General features: G+C 34.1%; 1 protein-coding gene across 1 annotated transcript in view; it reads right to left on the reverse strand.

Moving 5' to 3' along the window:
- The window catches only part of LanA (laminin subunit alpha), a 167,504-nt gene that overhangs the window by 43,792 nt on the left and 110,590 nt on the right, over nucleotides 1-13,122 (reverse strand). Inside the window, 4 exon segments of the mRNA XM_067285291.1 lie at nucleotides 46-203; nucleotides 282-398; nucleotides 830-1,017; nucleotides 4,561-4,728. Of these exon segments, the coding sequence (XP_067141392.1) occupies nucleotides 46-203; nucleotides 282-398; nucleotides 830-1,017; nucleotides 4,561-4,728 (631 nt within the window).

The raw sequence follows: 13,122 nt of genomic DNA on the forward strand, positions 1-13,122 counted from the left end.
ATTTTAAAATAATTTATAGTTATAAAAAATGTTCAATGAAGTTACCTGTCCAAGAGTAAAGCTTGTTTAGCAAGATCTTCTGCATACAACTTTGCTTCCTCAACTTGTGGTCTTAATTGTTCTAATTCTATTTCTAAGTCTTCTAAATTGTTTGTCAATTCTCTTCCTGATATAAGCATATTTTCAAAATCTCTTTCAAAATTCTATTTACAAGAGGGATAATCAATTATAAAAAAAATTTAATTTTAATATTCTGTAATACTTATAATTTAATAATTTACATCAAAGTTATTCTTTGCATCATTCAATAACTTCTCTGCTTTTTCAAGAAGATCTAGAGCCTTATCAAGTAATTCTTCTATCATTTCTGATTTTTCTCCTATTTTATTCACTGTTTCCTAGGAAAAACAAAGAACGTAAAATATTTCAAATACTTCATCAAAAAGCCACTTCATATTACTTTTCTTAATAAAAATTGTGAAAGTAATTTTAATTGTTGTTTCAAATTTATTATTGATATTTGCAAATAGATAGTAATAAAAATTCATTAAGCATTATGGTATTGTAAAATTTAATGATGAAAAAAATGACTTCAAATTTATATTTTATTTTTATAAATTTCAAGGTTTAATTTAAAAAAATCCAGCAATGCTTGTTATGGCTTAATTGTCAAAACTTTCATAATCATTCATTCAACAATACAAAAACATGTAGTGACATATTATATTTGGAACACTAAGATAAATATAAAAGATTCATTGGCTGGCAAGCAGAGTTTAAGATTTTCTTGTAATTATAACATTATAATTATTATTCACTCGTGACTTACCAACGTTGGTATATTTTTGATATACTCGGCATTTTTCCTATAATCGTCAGTAAGTTTATTGGCTTTGTTTGCATTGTCAATGTAATTAGTAACAAAATTTTCCAATTGTTTTACTCTTTCCTTCAGTTTATCCAAATCTGCTTTATTCAACAACATTGGAATTTGAAAATCCTTTACTTGTTCAAGCACTGAAAAAATTAGATGCAAAATTTACCCTATATTAATTAAGAAAGACATTCAGACGTATAAGCCATAAATTCAAAAATAAACAAAGAATTTATAATTACAGTATTATGTACTAATGAAATTAATTTTACAAAGAATATTCTATAAAATATTCTTTGTATCATAATCTTCAAAAGCTTCTGAGACATTATAAACAAATTTCAAATAATACAAGGGTTATTTGTAAATCAATCTCTGGTAAGCAGTTAGAAAAAAACAAGAAAGAATAAAATTTTATTAGGCATATCAATTAGCTACTTCATGATGTAATCACCTTGTAAATTCAGGCACTTCTTGTAGAATGGGATGAGTTAATGTACTGTGAAATTTTGAAAAAGCTACCCAGAGTCTTTCAAACAGAGGAATGTTGACATTAGGCATTGTGTTTCTGCATGACAGTGCAGACTTACACACAGCTGTTTGCACAAGAGATCACCTGCAACTTGCAGGATTCCTACTCAAATTTTCATTTTAAATTCCATGACTTCCCCTGACCCTCACAGAACAGCATTTGACTTACTATGCAAATATGCTATTGCTTCTTTGACTTTTTAATTAATTATTTTTTCTAATTAACAGTTACATAATTTTTATAATTGCTGAATTATTAAAATTGAATGTTCTAATTTAATAAAATAGTATATTCTGTTATTAATCCACCACCATAAATCTATGTGGCTTTTGAAAAAAAATAAAAAGCCATAAGTTATTATTCATTAACAAATCCATGTACAAAAGTGTATATTTATTAAATTTATCTCTTAATGAATTTCCTTAACTTTAAATATTAATAAACTGGGGGAAAAATCAGAAATTGTTTTGTTACACAATCAAAATTAAAAATGATAAACAATAATTTTAATTTAAATGGTATTTGTGAGAAACAGTTAAAATATTTCAAAAATATCATAATACTGCATAATTGATATTGCTGTATGTTATATTTGGGACTTGGTTTGATCCTCTCGCATTTTGCAATGCTTTTGTCCCTGTTGCATTTTATAATCCTTAAAAACTAATATTGATTGTTTATGTGAAAATTAATCTGCACTATCAGTAAAAGAAGTAAATGTTTGTAATAATTGTATAAACATTAAACAAAATATAAATTGTAACACTATTTTTTAAGGTCTGATTTTGAGTATTTTATTATTCTATTGCATTGTAAGATTGTATTTTAAGTCTTATTACACATAAGACATATTTTTTTACAATTTTAGGTGTAATAAGAATTAAATTTTGGCTAACGACATTTACATCAAGATATAAATAAATAAAATATATCAAAGCCATGTTTCGTTTAACAACAGAATACGAATACAATTTTGTAGCTTTGATAATTTTGATGTAAAAATTAAAATATAACTCATAACTCATTTGATACGGTTTACAAAGTTTAAAGAATTGCTTATGAACTTGATGTTTAGGTATAGTATCAAAAAAACAAAAAATTGATGAATAACACTTATGCATTCTTTACATTCTATTATATACATAACCCAACATTTCACTGTAATAGTAATATCAACAACAGTTCATCTTTATTTAAATTGTAAAAGAAAAACTTAATACAAATTTTGAAAAACTGGAAGAACTACGTGTCTTTATATTTGTGAAGATTACCAGGGTCCAAACTCCACTTGTATTATTTTAAAATTTCAAATAATTTCAAAAATTACATACATTTACAATTTAAATATGAACTTTTAACTAAATAATGTAAACTAATTAACTTAAAGGAGTGTTTTAGAAGTTAGACAAAATAGCCATGGTGGGAAAGTAATTTCAATAATACAAAAATTTTCCATTATACAATATTTTTTGGTGTTCATCCTTAACTGAAATTTTTGAGTGTCATAAATAAATTTAGTATTTTAGGATGCCAAAAAGTCCATTAATTACTGTCTGTTCTAAAAATAAAAATAACCATTTATGACACTGAATTCAGTTTTATTTCTGTTAATCAACACATAGCCTACGTACAATTATAAACTTGATGCAGTTTTTTTTTCAAGCTCCAATGGTCCATAAAACAAAGACAAGTGTAAATAACAAAATGAATTTATTACCAAAAGTTAGGTACAAACATGGTTACTTTTTGACATAATCACTGTGAAGATTGAGGAATTTGTATATCTGTGGGGGAGCTTTTCCATCTCCTTGTCATAGAATGTTGCCGCCAATGACTCGAGATGAGCCCTAATGTTTTTTTTAAGATCGTCATTAGTCTCGAACCTCTGCCCTTCTAACCACTGTTCCTGTTCAGAAAAGAGGTGGAAGTTGCTCGGTGCTAAATCAAGGCTATATGCTGGGTGTTTAAAGGTGGTGAAGACTTCCACTCAGCTTGGAACTTTTTAATGTGTGAAGACTTGACCTCTTTCCTGAACTGAAAACGTGGCTAGCAGGGCAGAGGTTTGAGACTAATGATGATCTTCAAAACAACATTGTTACGGCCATCTCAATTCACTGGTGGCAACGTTCTATGACAAGGGGATGGAAAAGCTCCTCAACAGGTATGACAAATACCTCAACCTTCATGGGTGATTATATTGAAAAGTAACCATGTTTTGGTAATAAATTCATTTTGTTATTTACACTTGTTTTTGTTTTATGGACCATCGAGCTTGAAAAAAAATCGCCCTTGTATATGCAATCCTACGATGATGAAAACATTCTTTTAATCTAAACTGATAAGTTAACATAAATATTTTAGTGTTGCACGGTAAATTGTATGATTTATCATACATTTAATTGGAAAATTCAAATTAAGCCTATTTAAACTATGTAATAACAATTATTAATTAGTTCATAAATTATGAAAAGACATACACCATATTTTCAGGACCCAAAAATTATTGCACACAAAATAAAATCATAAGTTGCATTGTGCCACATTATTTCTTGCTGCCTGCAGATTGCTCACAATAAGATAGACCAAATGTAGCCAAGAAAATGAAAAAGGCAGGGAATTTGCTTCCTTAACTGACTTTTCAGATGCATAGGAACCCCTGAACTTGGTTCCACACCCATCACATCCCAACCACATAGCCCAAATCTTACTCCCGGCAATTTTTATCTTTTCTTGTGGATGAATGTCTGACAAACGGGAGCTGAGTCAATCATTTACGCTAAGTGGCAACTTCTTTTGATGAGGAGATATAGAAACTCAGCCCAAGCTATGATAAGTGCCTGAAATTACAGTGTGATTACATCGAGAAATAGCCTCAACATGTAACAAATTTTTGTACATAACAAGAAAGGAAGAAAACAATTTTTATTTTCTCTAATTGCTCACTGGAGATTTACTATGAGGGCTACTTGGAAATCATAGTGTGTATTGGAAGTATCTTAATATTAAACCTATGACTTATCCTAATGAGAGAAAATTTTCAGGAAGCTTATATAATCTGGTAGAACAAAAAAAGATATAATAATTAGGAGTTAAGTTAGTGATAAAAAATATTAACTTATACAATAATTCTTAAGATAGAAAAAATAAAATTTACATTCTCTTGCTAATTCTGATTCTTCTTCAGTAACTTTTCTCTGTTCCGAAAAATCTCTAGTTTTCAATTCGTCCAATATTCTTTCTGCTTCTGTAATCAGAAGGTCTGTACTTGGTCCCACTGAACCAGTAAGACCCTCTGCCAACTCCTTCAATTCTTTAACCAATTCTAAAATTTAAATGAAATAATTATAGATAAGTTTTCTTTATTTAACCATTCAAATTTTTTTTCATAACAGGAAGTTATGCATCAAATAGTATTTATTTAATCTTACATTATTCTTTATGAAAGAAAAAATAGCAACATTAATATAATTAAGGCTATTATAGCATGAACAAGGTAAAGTACCTGGTATTATCCAGAGAATATAATAAAGATTACAAAATTGGATAATGGCATATAATATACAACAAGTCATATTTAGTGATCACCCAACTAGATTTTCTATATGTGTGTTATTACAGCACTACATGTGTATAATCTCCTGTACAAGTTTCAAGAATACAAATGTGGCGTCTGCCCCCCTGCTGATATGACTTGGTCAAGTCCGATGTCATGCGCAGGCGGGAAAAAAGGACAGACCGTTGGAGTTAGAAAATAAAAGGGAAAGCAACGACGTAGCACGAACGACGTGTCCGCTTCAAGACGATTAATATCCGTTTAATAATTAGTATCAAGATGATTTGTTTAGTGTTCTTTATTTTGTAATGTTTTCTGTATCGTATTAAAATGTACGTCATTATATGTCATAAGAAGCTCTTCGTATTCTTTCTTAAACTGCGTTCTGCATATGCTTCTTAATGCCCAGCCCAGCCATCTATAGACACCACATATAATCATATATTCAAATTGTTATGCTGTATGTTTAGGCTTAAATTGGACTATTGACCTAGAGTGGATATGCTCTCCCATTCTAGGTTGATCTTTTCTTCCAGAATTTTCTACATTATTTTTTGATTTATCATGAAAATATGGTCATTTTTGTTTTAATAATAATTACACACAGAGCAAGAATCCATGCCAATTGTGTAATTGAGGAAAAAACCCTAATTATAATTTGCACAGTAAACATTCAAAAGGTAAGTTTTCAGAAAAAATTGTACCAGACACTTTTTAAGTTTGATAAATTCATTCCTAAATCTGATCTCTGGAGGCCAGTGGCAAAATAATTAGTTAACAAACCAAAGCCCTACTTCTGTTACAATGTTTGTATTTTTATACTCATAAAATTACCTCAACTGGGTAGATAGTAACCTACAGAACACATTTTCAATCATTCCTTCAGCAATCTGGGAAGTAGGAAATGGAAGAGATTTGAACTCAGAATTCAAAATACATTTGTATGCATAAGTGAAATTAGCATGTCCATTCTTCCCAATCAGTTCCAGAAAAGCAGGGAACTGAGCATTAGTGAAAGTAGTACAGAAAAGTATAAAAAACTAGTCACATTCTGAATGATCATAATGGACTTTTGTGGTGTACATGAGGACGTACAAAAAAATACGAAATTTTACACAAAATAATAATATTTTATTATTAATTCACGTGGTCCTTTATACACTATATTCTTTGTGATCCCAACTATACACCGCTGATATATATAACTGTCTCTGGACTGTGCGGTGAAACCGTGTACACACAAAGGGGATTGATGCGTTTACGCGACACTGGTCTTTGTTTGTAGCCCTTACAGAGATAATAAGAATTAACTTAAACTATCTTAAACTAACTTATAATTTAAAAGAAAATAGAAGAGGGAAGAATAAAGAGTAAGAATAAAAAAATATGCTGGTGGGGGTACCCGGGTTTCTTTCTTGTCTGGTCTTCACTCTTGACGAAATGGAGACTTCTACCGCAGTCACTTGTAGTCGTCCTTTTCAATAGCTCCGATCAAATAAAAAATTTTATATCGCTACACTCTCAGTTTTTTTTTTTTTAGTTTTCGTCTATGTCAGTTCTTTTTCTGTAGACGACTTCTGCACTTTGTCTCGATCCGTGACGACGACCACCTTCTTATTCCGTCCGCTTCTTCTCGACGCTAGCCTCAGAATGCCTCACCCCCGCTCCCTGACTTGCCTCAGGGTTTTTGTTTCACACCTTGTTTCCGGTGTTATTCTATGAAATTTCGTCCCCACCAGCCGGAAGGAAAGACCGTTAGAGAATTCGAAGAAAAGACATAGAACAAAGGATTAACGAAACTTAATACTAGGCTTAACGCTACATATATATATACAACAATATGGCGTATCGCCACATATGTTCCCCCTTAAGAATCAAACACCGTAATGCAACTTACGGTAATCTATTTTACACCCACGAAGATTGTACGGGTGTGGACTTATCACATCTTTATTACTATTAACAATTTTTTTCTCGTTATTACCCTCCAATTCTCTCGATTGGTGGTTTCCTACACCTGATCTTGGTTCTCTGTTGGGTGTCCCCATCCTCAGGTATTCATATGGATCCCCAACTTCCAATTCCTCTTCCTCTACTGGTGCTTCCCGCATTTCGCGATGTCGAGGAGCTATTCTCTTACTTTCTTTATATACTGGGGAGTAGCATAGTTTTAGGCGGTCGGTATGCACCACCAATTTTTCCTTTATCCGATTACTACCAAGTTCAACTGTTACAGGGCCTAACACACGAATAATCCTATACGGCCCTAAATATTTTGGGGAAAATTTTCCCGTACCTCTCTGCTTACCCTTTCGAAGCAACCACACCTTCTGACCTTCTTTCCACACACTAATTCTTTTGCCGTCGTTTTCTCTTATTCTGTTTTTTCGGTTCCGCTTTCTCCCCAATTCGTACGCAGTTCTCCTTAACACATTCAACTTATCTACAAATTCGGGACCCCTTTCTTGGCGCTCTACATCCTCAACATTTTCTTCTGGGAACGCGCTAGGAAAACGAGGGTCAAACCCATACAGGAGAAAGGCTGGAGATTCATTAGTCGCTGAATGGGTTGAGTTGTTGTAAGCGAACGCAGCAGGGTGAATGAAACTGTCCCAATTACGATTGTCGCCCTTTGATATCCGGGCAATTATTCCACATATGGTTTTATTAAAACGTTCGCATACGGAATTTGAGGACGGGCGATAGGCGGTCGTAACATTATGTTTAATTGTTAATTCATTACATACCCCTTGGAACAAACCTGAAGTAAAGTTTGCCCCTCTGTCAGATATAATGACGTTGGGGCAACCATACCGACATATAATATGGTCAAAAATTTTATCAGCAATTTCCTGAGCAGACTGATTCGAGATGGGGATTGCTTCAGCATAGCGGGTGTAAATATCGACTATGGTTAATATGAATCTATTCCCTTTCTGGGATGTCTGAAGTGGGCCTATGATGTCTGTAGCCACTTTCTGGAGGGGAAAATCAGCGGTCTCAGTTTCTTGAAATGGGGCTCGGCCTCTATGTAAATTATGCTGCTGGCAGGTCTTGCAGCCCCTGATTACATGCTTGACATGATTTTTTAAATTTTTTATATAGTAATATCTATCGATTATATTACATGTTTTCTCGACCCCAAGGTGGCCAGACAGGGTAGAGCTATGGAAGGACCATATCACACGATCAATCATATCTCTCCCTACACACACACGGGCCCACCTCCTAAGCCCCATTCTTCCTGGTTTTACATTCATAACAACCTCACCGTCAAGTTGGAATTCAGGTTGTTGAACACCACTTGTAACCCCTTGATTGTCAGTTCTTTTACAATTGTTACGTAACTTCATTAGGAAGTCATCTCTCTCTTGCGATTCCACTACCTGCCGCCACAGTTCCTTATTATCAATAACGTTACTGCTCACATCTTTCTCTAACTTCTTATTACCATAATTTGGCCGCGATAGTAAATCCGCAACTTCATTACGTTTTCCTTTTATGTGGTTTATTCTTACATCATAATTTGCTATTTCAGTTGCCCATCTCATTAACCTTTTATTATGGTTATTCATATTATTTAAAAATATAAGGGGCTTGTGATCAGTATGCAATTCAATTTTATATCCTAATACAATCGGTTTAAAATGGCGTAATGCCAAGATTATCGCAAGGCATTCCTTTTCAATTGTGGCATAGTTCTTTTCAGCACCATTTAACTTACGACTAAAATATCCCACAGGATAAAATTTTCCTTCTTCTCGCTGCCCTAGGACAGCGCCTATACATTCATCGGAAGCATCGGTGTACAATTCAAAAGGTGAATCGAAATTTGGATGTTTTAACAGAGGGGGTTTCGACAATATAAGTTTAAATTCTTCAAAACTTTCCTGGCAATCCTTGTTCCAGGAGAATTTTCTTCCCTTTTTAGTTAAGTTCGTCAAGGGTAAGGCAATGCTAGAAAATGTGGGGATAAAACTTCTAAAAAAACCCACCATGCCTAAAAAACTACGTACCCCTTTTACATTACGGGGGGGTTTCATATTCAATATAGCACTGACATTACTAACATCGGGACGTACCCCGTTTTGGTTTATAATATGTCCTAGGTACTTTACTTCACCAACAACAAAACAACTTTTGGTGGGGTGTAATTTTAAATTATTACTATTCAGAGTGCCTATGACTTCGCGGAGTACCGTTACATGGTCATCAAGCGATTTTGAAAACACGACTATATCATCTTGAAAAACGTAACAAGATATTCCTATAAACCTCGCTAAAATCTTCGACATAACAGCCTGAAAAAATCGGCCGCTATTTTTGGCACCTTGCGGAAGCCGGCACATCTGAAATTTTCCCCATGGGGTAGAAAAGGCGTAAACGTGCCTAATTGATGGGTCTAAATTTATTTGGAAATACCCAGATTTTAAGTCTAGGACAGAAAAGTATTTGCAACCATGGAATTTAGTTAAAATTTCATCAACGCGGGCTATGGGGAATTCTTGGGATGCGGTCAGCTCATTGATCCGTCGGAGATCTAATGTCATTCTAATTTCACCGCCCTCCTTTTCAATGATGTGAATAGGCGAGTTCCACGCTGAGGAACTCTCTTCAATTATCCCTGCCTGTAAATATGCCTTGGTTAGTGATCTTAACCCTTTTAAATAATATTCAGGGATCCTGTATTGGCGGGTACTTATCGGCTTCGTTTGATCTACTACAGGTTTATGCGTTTCACCTATCATACCTGTTAACTCCTCTATCGATTCTGCAAAGCATTTGGGATATTCCTTAAATATATCGTATACGCGTTCTTTTTCTTCAGGGTTCAAACCGTCCAACCCTTTAATTTCCAAATGGGCAACGTTGCTAAATTCATCATGTGGGATCAGGTGTCTTTCATGGTTTGTTATTCTATTTTGCACAGCTACTTTAATGCCCTCGATGATTTTGCATATCTTTCTTATTATATCCATTCCCAACACCCCATCGTAACTTACGTGTCTAGGCAGCCTCATGCACGCGACTGTCACCCTGTCCGCTTGATTATCATAACTGATTTCCGCACGTATGGTTTTTTCGCATTCAGTCACCTCACCATTTATGCCTCTTATTCCCAAAGTTTCACCTTTGACAGTAGCACTAGCCACACTTCCCTTAGGTATGCACGCAACAGCCGCCAAATTCAAAATCGACTTTTCAGCACCCGTGTCGATAAGGAAGCTTAACTTCACCCCGTTGACTCTCCCTTCAACAATCGGGAGTCCCTTCTGCGACATATATATCTCCTTAGCCAGCCTTATTTTTATGCGAGGAGCCCCATGCTGGACTATCTGGTGCTCCTTCATTAGTTTAAATAACTATCCTTACGATACGGGCAATTTCGCGCGAAATGGCCTAAGTTACTACATACGTAACATTTCTTATTTATTACTTTCTTATCCTGATCCTTTTTATTCAGAAGCATACTAACGGTCTCAACGAGGGTCTCAATTTTTTTTTCTAACCCTGAAATCCTTTCATCGGTCTTATCCTTTGAAGTTTCTGTACCTTCGCATCTTCCAACCATTGCGTCAACTTCCTCCTCTATTCCCATGTTTATTCCCTTACGTTCAAAACGACTATCACATTCCTTCTCTATATTCTCCTCTCTCTCAGCGATGTCGAAGGCTTCTTCCAATGTTCTTGGGGCCCTCCTTAACACATTACCCCTTAGATTCCCTCTTAAACCCTTTATAAAACGTTCCATAATTATGTCATCACGGAATAAGCTCAATTTATCATTACCCCTAATTGCCCTTGCTAATAACGTTTTTGTCCGAATCGAAAAATCCGTCACGGATTCACCATTTTTTTGTCTTAGGTTCAGGAGTTGGTCAACTATGTCCTTATCACCGTCTTCTCTTTTGCTAAAACATTTAGTCAAGTCCCGCCTTATTTCCTCATAAGACCCAGGATATTGTTCTAGGAGACATAAAAACGTAGTTAAAGGTTCCCCTTTCAATCTAGATTGCAACACCGCAACTTTAACTTCATTACTCCATCCTGCTAAGCGGGCTATATTTTCGATGGTGTTGAAAAATTGTTTTATGTTTACAGTATCGTTTTGCGTTCCCGAGAACATGGGAATCATCCCCAAAAAGCCCGTAACAATTAACGGCTGATTTTGACCGTTACTTTCAGCTACGACAGAACTTCCGACTTGACTATCCATACTTGTCACGCTTATGATAATAGTAATATAACTAACGCGTCTAAAACTAAAGAAAATTTACTATACGTATCACTCCAGTACAGTACATAGACCAAGGACCGTGTACCCCTATTATAGTTGGGATCCTGTCGCGGACGCCATTGTGGTGTACATGAGGACGTACAAAAAAATACGAAATTTTACACAAAATAATAATATTTTATTATTAATTCACGTGGTCCTTTATACACTATATTCTTTGTGATCCCAACTATACACCGCTGATATATATAACTGTCTCTGGACTGTGCGGTGAAACCGTGTACACACAAAGGGGATTGATGCGTTTACGCGACACTGGTCTTTGTTTGTAGCCCTTACAGAGATAATAAGAATTAACTTAAACTATCTTAAACTAACTTATAATTTAAAAGAAAATAGAAGAGGGAAGAATAAAGAGTAAGAATAAAAAAATATGCTGGTGGGGGTACCCGGGTTTCTTTCTTGTCTGGTCTTCACTCTTGACGAAATGGAGACTTCTACCGCAGTCACTTGTAGTCGTCCTTTTCAATAGCTCCGATCAAATAAAAAATTTTATATCGCTACACTCTCAGTTTTTTTTTTTTTAGTTTTCGTCTATGTCAGTTCTTTTTCTGTAGACGACTTCTGCACTTTGTCTCGATCCGTGACGACGACCACCTTCTTATTCCGTCCGCTTCTTCTCGACGCTAGCCTCAGAATGCCTCACCCCCGCTCCCTGACTTGCCTCAGGGTTTTTGTTTCACACCTTGTTTCCGGTGTTATTCTATGAAATTTCGTCCCCACCAGCCGGAAGGAAAGACCGTTAGAGAATTCGAAGAAAAGACATAGAACAAAGGATTAACGAAACTTAATACTAGGCTTAACGCTACATATATATATACAACAATATGGCGTATCGCCACACTTTTATAACAGAGGTTTAAAAGAGCCTATTTACCAGACTGAATTAAAATAAGTTAAAAAAGGGATCTGATTTACAATTCATTAATTAAGAGCAAGGGATCTCTTCTGATTCCTTCATTATATATGTTTTTTCCAATTCTAAGATCTTTGGCTTCCTTAAGACATATAAAGATGTATAGAAGATCATAATTAGCACAAAGGAGTCTCTGAAATAGTAGGCTAGGAGAAATTACAAACTCAGTTTAGCATTAAAATTTCTTTAACTGTAAATAAAGTTCAGACTTAATATGATTCTAGCCAAAGAGTTCCTAAATATAATTATCTTCAAACATAAAATTGTAGAAAACATTTGTCTATTCTTCCTAAGTAGGCAAGTCCCCATCTTTCAGCAGTTTAAGGACAAGAACAACAGAAAACTGCCAGCGTATGTGTGTAGCTAATGTACTATACTCATTATATGGAACTAAGAAGGAAAATAGCAAAAAAATTAAATAAGTTAAGATTCGTTGTTATTCCCCCTGTGGTATGAATTAAAGTAGACCAAGTCAACAGAGATTTGGATATGGAAAATTTTTAACTAAAAAATAAAGCCCATAACAATATCATCCTGTATTCAATTAAAAGGATCTTTTATCAAGTTGTAGATGTTAAGTACAATTTAAGTTATTGTTTTTAACAAAAGAAGCTTTTGTGAATAACAAAATTATTAAATGAATAGTTAAGAAGTAATATACCTTCAAAGTAATATACCTTCAAAAGTATTTTTACTTCAGATATAAAATGAGGTTAAGAGATCTTAAAAAGGTCAATAAAGGAAAATGAAGGATTCCTGAAAGTCTGTCTGTGAATTATTTGGAGCTAAGAGTTTGCAGGCATGTTACAGGTGCAAATCAACAAATAATTATATTAAAGCAGTTTTTGAAATGTGAAGGAATGGAAAAGAAAAACAAGAAATACAAATGGTATAATAGTCTGACTGTATGTTCTTATAATCATCAAAAAGAGATAATCTTATATATCTT

The sequence above is a fragment of the Centruroides vittatus genome, unplaced genomic scaffold, assembly GCF_030686945.1.
Source record: "Centruroides vittatus isolate TY-2023 unplaced genomic scaffold, ASM3068694v2 scaffold_2520, whole genome shotgun sequence".
NCBI classification, from domain to species: domain Eukaryota; kingdom Metazoa; phylum Arthropoda; class Arachnida; order Scorpiones; family Buthidae; genus Centruroides; species Centruroides vittatus.